This window comes from Rhinatrema bivittatum, chromosome 8 (genome assembly GCF_901001135.1).
Source record: "Rhinatrema bivittatum chromosome 8, aRhiBiv1.1, whole genome shotgun sequence".
NCBI classification, from domain to species: Eukaryota; Metazoa; Chordata; class Amphibia; order Gymnophiona; family Rhinatrematidae; genus Rhinatrema; species Rhinatrema bivittatum.
This window is the reverse complement of record NC_042622.1, coordinates 78,482,149-78,496,529: the sequence shown is the minus strand read 5'-3', so window position 1 is coordinate 78,496,529 and position 14,381 is coordinate 78,482,149. Positions and strand designations below refer to the sequence as shown.

At 40.8% G+C, this 14,381-nt stretch overlaps 1 protein-coding gene across 2 annotated transcripts in view; it reads right to left on the bottom strand.

The window, feature by feature from the left end:
* Nucleotides 1-13,190: 13,190 nt before the first annotated feature.
* PTGES2 (prostaglandin E synthase 2) overlaps nucleotides 13,191-14,381 on the bottom strand; it is a 35,465-nt gene continuing 34,274 nt past the window's right edge. For both annotated transcript variants that reach the window (XM_029611595.1, XM_029611596.1), the window contains one exon: nucleotides 13,191-14,104. In XM_029611595.1, coding sequence (XP_029467455.1) covers nucleotides 13,949-14,104 — 156 coding nt within the window. In that variant the 3' untranslated portion in view covers nucleotides 13,191-13,948. The remainder of the gene's footprint in view (nucleotides 14,105-14,381) is intronic.

Sequence of the window (14,381 nt, the reverse complement as noted above, 5' to 3'; positions counted from 1 at the left end):
CAGAACATAAGACCGTATAGCTACCTAGGTAGAAAGGAATACTCATATACATAGAGGTAAATGTAAATGTTTCTCTAACAGCAAAAACTGGCAGTACCCGTCCTCTGTTTAGCATTTAACCCCCCTCCCTACTCCCTCCCCTCCTCCCCCCTCCCTGGGGCTAGAAGTACACAAACTAAGGTGAGCCACTCAAAGGTGGAAACAAAGAAGCTGAGCAAGACATTCTAGGTACAAATGTCTCATCCCCACAGAGCCAGGATACCTAGTGCGAGACAGATTGAGCTATTGCCCAAGTAGTATAAGCATGCCAAGTCTTTTGAAAAGAAAAAACAGTCTTTTTTTCTGCAGGCCGTTATTTTTCCCAGTGAATGCATAACCAGTACCTGAGCCTGAACTCGGTGTAATGAGGGTGCCAAAGAGTCCTTCCAATGTTTCGCTATGACACACCTTGTGGCAGTAACCACAAATTTAATAAAGCGATTATGATATTTCTCACACTGTGCCATCTCTTTATTCAAAAGTGCGTGGGCGGGACTGAGGTGTATGGAAAATCCTAAAACTTCAGTTAACCAGTTTGAAACCTGCTGCCATAGAATCTGGAGTTTCAGGCATGACCACCACATGTGGAAGAAAGTTCCTTTAGCTAAACACCCCTTCCAGCACTGATTGGAAGACCCAGGAATGATATGGCTCAGTCTGTCAGGAGTATAGTACCAACGAAAGTACATCTTATACCCATTTTCTATATGATTAGCGGATATGAGACCCCTTCCCAGCGTCAAAAATATGGACTTCCAATCCTCAATAAGCCAGGATCCTTGTAAATCAGATTCCCACGCCGCAATATGGGGAAAAGTTAAACTAAACGAATCAGCAATCAATAAGTAAATGTTTGAGATAAGTTTTTGCATTTTATCTGCCTGGCGACACATTTGTTCAAAACCAGAGATTCCTTTAGCTAGATCCTGTGGTATACCAAGCTGTAGAATAAAATGCCGTAACTGTAAGACATCCTTATGAGTTAAGTGGTATCGTTCTGCCAAAGTGCCAAACGAAATCACCCCACCTGGATCACAAATATGTGATAAGCAGGATATACCCTTCTGCAACCACTTCCTAAAACTATGCTGAATGTTAGCTGGACGAAAATGGGTATTATGATGTAAATGGGTACTGGTATAGTAAGCTCTTTGCCCCCCCAATCTCATTTTCCACTTTTCCCACGTGTTGAGAGGTACGGTTATAGTGTCTGGAAGTAGTACAGGTCTACGCCAGGTATCTCTGGGTTGCCAGAGTATAGCAGATAGTGGCATAGATCCCAGTATCGCCTGTTCTAAAGTTACCCATGGTTTTTTACTGGTTATTTTGTGCCATTCCACTAGAGACTTTAAATGTGCTGCTACCTGGTAATGATAAAGATTAGGCATCCCCAATCCCCCTTGGCATTTAGGTAACAGGAGAAGTCTTTTAGCTATCCTCGGTTTTTTCCCCTTCCAGAGAAACTTTAACAATCTAGTCTGCCATTTCCCTAAGATTTTAAATGGAATGTCAACCGGCAGCGTTTGTAACAGATATAACATTCTAGGAAACACATTCATTTTAATCACCGCCAATCTGCCCATCCAGGAAATATGATAGCGATCCCATTCCTCTAGGTCTTTATATATCTTTGCCATAAGGGGCGGATAGTTAAGTTGAAATAAATCAGGTATGGGCCCTAGATAAATACCGAGATATTTCAGTTTATTCGAGGCCCAGCGGAAGGGATGATGGTTCTTAAGATAAGTAATGGTGTCATCTGGAGCTGAGATATTCAGTAACTCGGACTTATCCCAATTAATTTTAAATCCCGATACTTGACTAAATCCTGCTATCGCTAATGATATTGCTTTTAAAGAAGGAATGGGGTCAGTTATGGTAAATAATATATCATCAGCAAAAAGTGATAATTTGGAAGTAAACTCCCCCAATTGGACCCCGGAGATGTCAGGATTGCTACGAATAGCATGAGTAAAAGGTTCCAAGAATAATGCAAATAGCAATGGCGACAGAGGGCATCCCTGTCTCGTACCCCTCTCTACAGGAAAGGGCTGGGAATAACCCCCGTTCACCTTTAGACAAGCCCTGGGTTTCGTATAAAGCTTTTGTATCCAATTGATAAAGAACTTCCCAAATTTAAAGGTCCGCAAAGTGTGGAATAAGAAAGGCCAGTGCACATAATCAAAAGCCTTTTCGGCATCTATGGCTAGCAATAGCAAAGGCACTTTCTGTGTACGGGCCCACCACATGGAATCAACGGTCTTGCGCACATTATCGGAGGCCATCCTCCCAGGTATAAATCCTGACTGATCAGGATGCACCAGACCAGGCAATATACAATTAAGCCTATTAGCCAATATTTTGGCCAATAGCTTCATATCCAGATTTATTAGGGAGATTGGCCGGTACGAGCCACAGGCCGTGGGGTCCCTCCCTGGTTTAGCAATCAAAGTAACACCGGCTAAGTTTGCTGCCAAGGAAAAGTCCTCCTGAACTCGCAAAGAGTTAAACAAGCGCATCAAGAGTGGAGCTAAAAGATGTTTAAAAGTTTTATAAAACACCGCTGTGAAGCCGTCGAGACCTGGAGATTTCCCGGATTTCAAGCTTTTTATGGCCCACAACACCTCTGCTACAGTGATTTCTTTATCTAGCGAATCCACTTGTGATGGCGTGAGTACTGGGTGCTCAGCTTTGCTCAAGTAAGCTTCTATCTGTGACTGAGCAATATGGGCATCTGCTCTGTATAGATCCGTATAAAATCTGAGAAATCTATTCCGGATGTCGGTATTAGTGGTCAATAAATGCCCCTTTTCATCCTTAAGTTTAACTACGTTGTTTTGCAATTGAATCCTCTTCAATTTTCTTGCCAGTAATTTGCCAGCTTTATTGCCCCCTTCATAATAGGCCTGCTTACAGATTTCTAGATTTTGCGCTATTTGGGCTGCATCCACAGTCTCTAGGGATTGTCTGCACTTATCAAGTTCCAGCAGTATCTTTTTGGAACCCGTACTCTGAAACCTCCCCTCCAGACTCCTAATCTGAGCCATAATGGTTACTCGCTCCCGGAGTTTCACCTTTTTCTGGTGGGCCCCTTCGGCTATTAAGCGCCCTCTAATGACCGCCTTTAAACAATCCCATAAGACCATGTTAGAAGTTGGGCATTATCGTTAAGGTCTAGATATTCTTGAATCGCAAGCCTAAGTTGGGCAACAAACTCAGAATCATTTAATAAACTATCATTAAGGCGCCAATATCTTTGGCCTTTATCATATTGGGAGAGTGTAAGTGTCATGCGTACCGGAGCATGGTCAGACCACGTTATGGGCTCAATTATAGCCCGCCCTATCAGGTTAATACAACCCTTATCCACGTATAGACAATCAATTCGAGAATGAGAATTGTGTACTCGTGAATAGTACGTGTAACTTTTTGACTTTGGATATCTCTGTCGCCAGGTGTCCAACAGGGACAATCTAGATAAGCAGAATTTTAACGCCTTGCGATCCCTGCCAGAGGCAACCGCAGTACCTCTGGAATTATCCAGAGAGGGATTAACAGTGATGTTAAAATCGCCGCCCATGATCAGATGGCCCTCTACATGACCCTCTAAAAGTGATGTTAGTTGGTCATAAAAACAGCTTTGATGGGCATTAGGAGCATAGACATTTACCAGCGTGAATTTTAAACCTCCTATAGAAACCACCAGTATCAAGTATCGCCCTTCTGGATCCTCTAGAGTAGAATGCAGTTCAAAGATAAGATCCTGACTGATTAAGATGCCTACACCAGCGTACTTATGACTTTTAGTACAGGCAGCCCAATATTGATAAGGGTAAGACCTATGCCGAAGTAGGTGCTCATGCCTCCTTTTGAGATGAGTTTCTTGGAGAAACGCAATATGAATGTGATATTGATTTAAGTCAGCATACAACCGGTGTCGTTTGAGTGGTGTGTTAAGACCCTTTACGTTCAAAGAGAAAAAATTGATATCCGCCATGTTATGGGATCAGTAAAAGACTAGATTGAGACCCGAGTTGTAACCCCTTATGTCTCAGAATTACCTCCCCTGCCAAATGCATCCCAGAATATCTGAAATTACAATATTGTCCATAATCTCCACCCCTGAAGAACCCTCCAGAAAGGTACATAGTGCCCCAAACCCTATGTCGATCCCCACCCCACCTTAGAAATAGTACAATGTGGCACATCCGACTCACACTGACTAATATATGTATGGAGGAAAACAGTCAGCCCAGCCTCCCTCGAACTCACCCCGCAGCATAATATAAACAACTATATAGTACAATTCTATATTCTCCTCTCTAAAAAACATCACAACCCATTATATAAATGACTGTTAGATAAACCATTTGCTAATAGAAACTTTGTCATGTAAAATAACTCCTCTGCTTTCACTTGACATCCTGCATGAAGGACCATAGAGTAATCATATTACTCGGAGAGTAAACCCTCCCAAATATACTCAAGTTTGTCCTTTAACAGATTCTCCATGTTCCGGATATCTTCTAAGTTGCTTTCCCCACTTTGGAACGCGTTGTCATCTCGGAGCTTCGTCCTTTCTATAGGTTGGCTTAGCAGCCTGCTGTGGCACTTCGAAGCCTTGGTATCCAGCTTCCCGTAAGATCCTGGAGGCCTCAGACAGGGTTTTAATCCGATGCAGTTCCTCTTTAAGGGTAAAGCTAAGCCCAAATGGGAAAAGCCAGCGGTATCTCACATTATTCTGGCGAAGCGCATCCGTTATACTCTTCAACTCAAACCGTTTCCGGATGGTTACCAGAGAAAGGTCTGCAAAAATCAAAATATCATTGTCCTGCCATTTCCAAGAGGCTTGTTTTCGTGCTGCTGCTGCGACTCTGTCCTTAACCCGAAAGTCCTGATAGCAAGCAATAATGTCCCGTGGTTTGTTGCGTACACCCGAGCCCAAGGAACGGTGTGCCCGATCTAGGCAAATTGTAGGCATGTCCCCGTCAGTCTCAGTAGCGGACTCCGTCTGTAGAATCATAGTGCTGATTTGGGTCACAATAGCCACACAGTCCTGATAATCCGCTGTCTCTGGAACCCCTCTGAAACGCAAATTATGGCGTCGGGAACGGTTCTCTAAATCCTCGACTTTTTCAGTCAGCTGTTCCACCTCCTTAAGTAAGGAGGATTGAGTTTCCTGCGCCATTTTGAGATCTTCACTGTGTGCGTCCACTCTCGTTTCCACTTCAAAAATCCTTCTTCCAGTCTCAGCGAGTTCTTCTCTCATTTCGTCCAGAGATTCCATAATTTCTTTTTTGTTATCCTTCATATCCTGCTTTAGATCGTGCTTCAAATCGGCAAACCATCTCTTCATTTCTGCACGGGTTGGGAGATCGATTTCTGTAAGTTCAGCTTCCTCCGGGGACGGATTTTCATGCAGGCCTTCCGGCGCCGTCGCCATGCTTGCGATGTCTGCCGACTCGGGTCCGTCTTCTTGTTGCGATTTCTGGTAGGAAAACTTCTTAAAATCTACCGTTTTTCGCTTTACCGACATCTAGAAAATCGGGGCAGAGGTGCCACGAATAACAGCGAACGGTAAGTAAAGGGATGCCAAAGATTAGAGGAGAATGCTATTGCTGTCGGGGGAGACACCAGATCAGGCTTCCATTCGCTGGAGTGACGTCACTTCCTCCTGGTTTAGGTGTTTTTGAACTTGAAAGTGCTTTAAAAAGAAAATCTTTCTGCCACTGTGGAAGTCACTATGAATGAGACAATGAAGATTATGGGACTAATGCAACAAGAAATTAAATCTCTTAAGGAAGTAGTTTTAGATAATGGTGCTAGATGTGTTTGGCTTAGGCAGGATGCTAAGACTTTGGGGCCAAGAAAATGTTGATGATTATTATAACTATTTTAGTGTTCCTTCTAATCTTATGTGTATCTGTTCAATGCATTGTTATGTTATACAAGAAAAGCGTTCCTAAAATACTGGTCTATAAAACACTTGCAGTACCACAGAACGCATCTCCGGATGAAGAGTTTAGCAGATTATGCACTATGGGTGAAAGTATAACTAATTTTTAAGGCAAGCAACATGCCCCTGGACAAAAAGGAGGGACTGCGATAGTAAAGAAATATTGGGGCCATCTGTTCAATACAGATGCACCATCTGAGGTCCAGGGGGCACTGCTGACTTGTAAATTACGATATTCTGCTTTTCTGTCTCTCTTTCTCTAAATAAATAAAAGAAAGGATGTATCTTTTGAAGTTGCATGCTCCCAGGAAAAAAGCTATAAAATGTAGATCTCCTCAAGGTTAGTTCAGCTTCCCAGGGCTCTGTGAAATGTTAGAAGTAGCAAAATGTTTTAAACAAACGTTTTCCTGTAATCACAAGACTCTAATTCAAAGGAGTGTTGTCTTAATTACTGGGGAGAAAGATATTTAAGAATGACCAAATTCGATCACAAATTAAGTCGGGCTCTCAGGCATTACGAGACCCGACTTCCTTATGCATAAGAGATATATATATATAGTATGAAATAAAGGCTATTATTCATAAGAAATACACTGTCTATGTTGTCCTCTGTGTCCTTGGTAAACTTTTTTATTGCACCTGCCCCCGTCACAAACCGTTACCCCCCGCCCCAATAGCAAAGAATCAGGATTTATCCCGTTTATAGTGCAGGGAGCCTTGCATTTACAGCCTGGTGTTTTTTTTTATAGTTTGATTAAAGAATTGAAAGTTACTCATAATTGCTAGTTTTGTTTGATGACTGTAGTTCCTTAGCTCTGAGTGCCTGAGGCAGATCTTTGTAATACAGAGATCTGATAGAGAGGAGACAAAATTCCTCTTTTACTTTTCTGCTTCAAAGGATTGCCAATCCTGTGGTTAGAACAGATTAGGATTTCTTTCTTTAGGTAAAAGATTCACAGTAGTTTCTTTAAATGAAAGTCCAAGTGATTGGACTTAAATAGAAAACATTTTTACTATTTGTAATTTGATTTACAGTAAGAGCAATTACTAATGTTACAGTTTAAAACTTGAAAGGACAAGGTAGTTAAGGGTTAGCAACAGAAATGTTTAGCAGCAGACAGAAGAAGGGGGACGTGCCAGAGTGGGTAACTAATGTAGGAAAAATGTTGAGCAGGAGAAAAGAAAAAAAAATTTGAATTAATCTTTCGGGATGGTGAAGCTGAAAAAGTTTTGTTTGTTTGAATAGAGCATTATTACTGAAAGTTTTTTTCGAAGGTACGTGTATGTGAATTTGATGGCATAGATTATGACATGGTAATGTTAATAATAAGGAAATGGCTACTAAGAGAATTAAGGCTGTTTTGACCCCACAGTTAGAGCTCTAAGCGAAGACATAATTGCTGCTTTAACTGCTTTAGTTCGCGCCATCATAGGTCTGCTTAATTTCTGCCACTTGGGGATTCCTGCTTTCACTGAGAGAGCACTCTTTTTGTATGCCAATTCAAAAGGAATTGGAAAATCCTCTGTATGCTTAACAAGAGAAGAAAAAGGATTATTAAGTCAACTCATTCTAGACGCTTGCGCAGTCCACGGACACCGCTTATGGGCGGCAGTAGGATTACAGAGTGATTTACTTGTTTTGTACCTTTCCGGAACATTTTCTAATGTTAGAATTAGGAATGTCAGCTTGCAAACGAGGTATTGTGGCTGCATCAGATTCCATATGCAAATGTTCACTTACATACTATCCATGATGAAGCCTTTTTGTTGCATTGTTATACCTGCGACAGGCCCCTACTTCAAAGTATAATTTGTACCCTTTTCAGATCTGTACAGGACGTCCCATGCCATGGAAATCCCTAACGGAGATGGTACAGCTGAACGATTTTCCCCATCTACTGGGCCAGTCTTCAACACACTTTGTAAATAATTTGTTACTTTTCAGATAAAGACCCCAAGAAGGGCCCTCCTGAACTTCCTATTGCCACTGGAGACTTGGTCTACAGTCAGCATTTCACTCATAAGACTTGGCAAAATCCAGTATACCTAGGATCCTACAAAGTTGTTGCTGCCACTCCTACCGCTGGTTGCCTGGAGGGAGATACTGTTTGGGCACATGTGAAGGACATTAGACATTAAGCATTAGTCAAGAGACATAATGCTGTCTTTGATACCTGCTGTATGTATTCTGATGTGCATGAGCCCCCTGACGATTGAGTTTCCCATTGAACGAGCTCCTTTCCAAGGACAGACTAACCTATGGGTTCGAGGTATTCATGAATTGGTTAAGACTCTTCCACCCCACATTACTGATTGTATTATTTGCACCCCTCATCCTAAGGCTATTTCCCATATCCCAGCTATCACTTTACCAGTACCACTCTACCACATACTAGGATTTAATGACAGTATAGGACATAACATTTCCCTGGATCCATTAGCGGGACAGACACGGCCACAATATTTGGGCAATACTGCACATCCCCCACTCACTGCTGATTTACCTAGAGATGGTTATCTTTGTCTCAGTAATGCCACTTCCCCAAACCCCATTCCTTGTAACTACACCTATTACACATACAATAAAACATGGATTATTCACAAAGGAACCATTTTACCCCAAACCCCATCACTGACCTCCTACTGAAATGCAATTGCACCATTATTTCCCTTTCCATGACCATTAGTCCACTCTACTTAACATGTGTACGGACTTTATCAGAAACTGTAAACCTGGCTACAGAAACCCAGTGCACTCATTCTTTCAATTCCACATACATTGCTTGCACACCTGAGCTTGACTCTCCCTTTATACCTTGTGTTATATTAGGAAGATTTAATTCTCCTTTTGTTTATGGTCCTTATGACAGTGCTAACTATTCTGTGATACAAAATTTCACGAATCTTTACGTTGGACACTATTGGTTATGTGATGGAATAGTTTTCCTCAAACTCCCCACATCCTATGATTTTTGTGTATTGGTTACGTTTAATTACTTTACCAGAGTTATTCCACTATTGAAACCTCCTCATAACCGTTCTCGTAGGAGTGTTCCCTCAGTGGTCCCTGAAGAACAAGCAATTCAACTTTCATTGGATTATATTAATTCTACTTACCCTTTAAATAAAACTAGATTAGATGTACTTAGCTACACTTCATGGTTACCCTTCGCTCAACCTGCAGTAGCTGCTGAATTAGGAATGACTATGAGGCGGTTGCAATCAGTATTACATATAGTGACATATGAACTAGGAATTGCATTAAGAGCTTTGCAGCAAACTGTGGATGAACTCACCATTGTTTCTACATATAAATCGACATGGTTTAGATTAATTGCTTGCAGCAGAAGGTGGCTTATGTACTGTTTTGAATAGTTCAGAATGTTGTACTGTTGTGGTAAATCGTTTTGACATTATACGCAATGCTATGCAAACGATATAAGATTTAGCCAGACTTCAAGTTAGTGATTTTAAAGGAGGGTTGCTTGTGCCCTGGTGGGACTCTCTCTTCCTGGTTCTCTAGTTTGGCCATTCACCTGCAAGGCCTGGTTGGCTTTGCTTTTGGATTTCTTGCCCTATGTTTACTGTTATGTTTCTGTCTCCCATGCATTTGCTCATGTCTGCAACAACTTCGACCTAGGATGCCTTCCACTCCTAAGATTATGGTTTCTCAGAATAAATTTGTGTCTACTCTATATGCTGAGCCATGTGCTCCTGACACAGAATCCCTTATGTAAACTGATGGTAAAAATAGTATGCTTGGCAAGGACGGGTAAGATCTGGATCGCTTATCACTAGGATGAGTGAAACTGGACAACCTAAGACAGCTGGATACGAGCCATCTGGTGTGAAGAATTATTAGGAATAATTCAAGAGGGGAATGAGAATAGCCTGGATTAAATAATAAAATAAAAAAGACTAACTCAGCATAACACAGCACAAGTGAGAAACAGGCATGACCTTGAGCAAGAAACTGAAACAGTAGCACAGACAAATTCACCCACAGCCCAAGGCCAGAAACCAGTGAACAGAAAAGAATGTTTCAGATAAGGCACCTGGCATCCTTCTATCCTAGTTTTAGTTTTAGGAAACTTCTGTAATTTTCCATTCCCAAATAAGGAAAGACCCGGAAAAAGAAAAAAATAGAAACCTTTGCCAGTGATGATTGTATATAACAAAGCTGTATGCCATGTAACATCTGAGTAGACTCTGGGGCACATCATTATTAGCACTGTCTCAATATTCTCCTGAGAAACCTCTGTACTTCTCGCATTCTTATCTGCCTCTTATTTCCTTTTACTTAATAAAGATTAATTGCTTAGTCATAAGGTTGAGATATTTCTTTAGTTACTAGCCATAACCCGAGAGGTAAGGCCCTCGGCATGTAAACACAGGTGAAAAGGTCCCCTGGAGGAAAGTCTACTGGCTCAGACCAAAGCTCCATCAAGCCTGGTATCCTGTTTCCAACAGTGGCCAATCCAGGTAAGTAGTACTTGGCAGGATCCCAAGTACTTGTGTATGTGCCAATAAAATTTCTGCAATCTAAAAATCTGTTTGTGACTGAGCGTGTGTGTCTGACACTGGCTAGCAGTGTCATTACTTGCAACTGGTTCAAGATATAAGCAGATGTGTAGGGGCCCCAACCAATTTGCATTGATTGCTCTGCTCACCCCTGGTCTAGAATGTGTCCAACTTCTTATTTAGGAAAGATGAAGCTTATTTTGGAAATATTTTGGCTCAATTCTACCAGGTTCCAGGATGGATGTGGCATACTTTTGGGAGCTGTTGACACATGTGCCTCAGGGAAAGTGCATGAGGGCATCACATAACCCATGGGCCGGTTTTGAAAAAAAATCCCTTGGGCAGATACTTTCCTGCAATCCGTCTTGAAGATAATTAAAACACCGTCAGACACTGAGGAACTACAGAAGAACCTTGCGAGACATGAGAATTAGACATCCAAATGGCAGATGCAATTTAATGTGGACAAAAAGAACCCTAATTTTAGATACATGATGATGGGGTCTGCATTAGGAGTAACCACAGCGGAAAAGGATCTAGGAGTCATTGTCAACAGTATGTTGAAATTCTCAGCCCAGTGTGCAGTGGTGGCTGTCAGAAAAGAAAACAGAATGCTAGGATTAATTCGGAAAGGAATGGAAAGCAAAACTGAGAATATCATAATGCCTCCATGTAGATATATGAACAATTGCACTTTGAGTATTGTATGTAGTTCTGGTTGCCCCATCTAAAAAAGGATACAGAGAAGGGCAACAAAATAGTTAAGGACTTGTAACAGCTTCCTCATGAAGAAAGGCTAAACAGGTTAAGGCTCTTCAGCTTAGAGAAGAGATAATTGATGGGGGGCATATGTTTGAGGTCTACAAAATTAGGAGTGCAGTAGAATAAAACAGGTAAATAGGGACCAGTTAATTTCCCTTTCAAATAGTACTAGGACTAGGGGACACTCCTTTAAGATAACAGGGATCCAATTTAAAATCAATTGGAGAAAGTATTTTTTCACTTAATGCACAATCAAGCTGTGGAATTCATTGCCAGAGGATCTAGTCAAGGTAACTAACACAGCTGAGTTTAAAAATGGTTTGGAAAAGTCCATAAATAGTTATTAACCAGGTGACTGAGGTAGTCCCTCCACTTGATATAGGGAGTGAGCAGAAAGAAATTGAATCTATGTTTAGGGATACTGGGCTCAATGAATCTGTAGTCTAACCCAATCTGGCACTTCTTATGTTAGAGATGTAGTAAGACAAAGAGGGAGTTGCCACTTTAGCTGACATGCAGATGGATGCTATTGGTTAGTGCATGCAAGGCAGATTCGGTTCTGTGACTTTCCTTGAAGCTAGATTGCTAAGTGTGGATAGTGACCTCTTCTAGGAATATCAGAACCTGCCTCAGACTGGAGATGCATAACTGGAGAGGCTAGGCCTAAGCTGTGATGGTGAAGCCAGTGGTTGGACAAAAGCCAGGAAGCTGTATAGAGCAGGAATACTGAAACAGGAGTACAAGGCAGGAACATTGGAGCAGGAAACAAAGGCCAAAGGGGTAAAGCTTCCACAGGGCCGATGTTGAGAGATTTGTTGGACCATCACTTATGCACTTTCTGGAAGTGTCTTATACAGTGGCTTGCAAAAATATTCAACCCCTTAAAAAGTCATGGGATAGTAGTTGTGTGGATTACAAATGACACACACAGATTGTTCCCAGATAGTATGTTTATTGCAAACCAGTATGCTCTTCAAGTAAATTTTCAAAGTCACCATTAATTATTTCTATGCATTCTCTGCTCTCTACAATTAGGCAGCGTTTATTTGCCAAAATAACACTCGGTAACAACAAAATCTATCATTGCAAGGTTCACCAAAGCAGAGGATAGGTTACTTTTATGGTTATGGATCTCTCTTAGATCATAAAGACTAAGGTTCAAACTATAGGATGCAAAAAAAAGTAGAACTTCCAGGGAACCAGGAGAGAATATCTTTATTGCAAACTCTAAATTTTTTCCAAAGTATTGACAATCTGAAGGATTCATTCTCAAAATTTCAGAAAGTTCAGTAAGTGGCTGATAGTTATAACCGGCTAATTCCCAAAACTGGATGTAAACCGTAGTATCAATATAACAAATACACTAAATAATAAACCATGTTGTCAAAAATGCCAATGTTATTAAGCCTGTGACAAAACCCTCATTCAGGAACAAATATGATTACACTGTGCCGTGCTTAATTATATTCACTTATACAAATATGGGAGTTATAACCCAATATAAAATGAACTGCTCACCACAAATGTTTTGTAATCGGGTTTGTCAACATGGATTTTTTTCGAAGGAGATAAACCTTGACTGTTCTATTTTTTTTTTAAATTTTTTTCTATTTGTTTCTTTTTTATATCCACAGAAAAAAAAGGGGGACACAACGATAAGTGTCCCCCTTTTTTTCCTGTGGATATATTTTTGTGGATATAAAAAAGAAACAAATTGAAAAAAAAAAAATAGAAAAAACAGAACAGTCAAGGCTATCTCCTTCGAAAAAAATCCATGTTGACAAACCCGATGATTACAAAATATTTGTGGTGAGCAGTTCACTTTATATTGGGTTATAAATCCCATATTTGTAAAACTGAATATAATTAAAAACGGCAGAGTGTAAGCATATTTGCTCCTGAATGAGGGTTTTGTCACAGGCTTAATAACATTGGCATTTTTGACAACGTGGTTTATTATTTAGTTATAACCGGGTGGCAGCCACTACTCCAGAACAGGATCCTGTTTATGTTTTGGAACTCTGGTTTTGTACCTAACATGTTGATACAATAAATTGAATTAAAAAAACAAAACAAACAGATTCTGTTTACAGGCACACTTTGCAAGTCCTGCTCTTCTTTATCACAACTGCTTCTGGAATCCAAAAGGCCCTAATATTCAGAACTCTTTATTCTATTGGGTGTGATGGATATAAAACCTCAGAACATTTAAGGAGAGAAATGTCAATTGCTACAGCGATAATCCAGAGATCTTCAAACTGGTCCTTAGTCCCCCTCCCAATAGGGTTTTCAGGATATCCCTAATGAATATGATGAGAAATATTTGCATACATAGGAGGTAGTGCATGCAAATGAATCTCATACATATTCATTAGAGATATCCTGAAAACATGAGGTTTGAGCACTCCTGGGATAGCCAAAGATACAAACATAGATTTGCTACGTCTCCTTTCCAACCAGATCCCAGTTAACCCACCTTTCTTTCACACTAGATGGAGAAGTAGAATTATCCGAATCAGAAGAGGCAGAGACTACTTCAGTCAAGAGCTCAAGACTGAGAGGGCATGACCCCTGTACTTGATTGTTAACATGACTGATGAGGTAAATCTCTAAGGTAAAGGATAGCAGGACAATTTTCTTCTTTTAATGTCTGTTTATGCCAAGCGACGATCAACAAGATGGCGAGTGCAGCTGCTGTAGTCCCCGGCATCCAGTCTCCTGGATCACCTTCTCCATCTTAAGGTACCAAGGCTGGATCTTGCTATGGGACATTAAGTCATCAAAAGCTTCCAGCCCCTCCATCACTCGCAGAACCCCATAAATTGCCTGTTGCAAGAGAAAGTTAGGGCACCTCTTTAGGCAGAGACCCAGGACACCAAAACAAGTTTCCTTATAACAGCACATTTGCTGGCACTCTGCCAATATGGACTGTGAAAATATATTTTACAATGAAGAGTACAAGAGTACACATATACTATAATATAGGTATTATCAGCAGAATACATGTTATCTGAATGCCTAGACGTAAAAAGAGAAATTTAGTTATACCTGTTAATTTCCTGAGTCCTGCTAGACCAGTTCAGATAAAAATGGGATTATACTC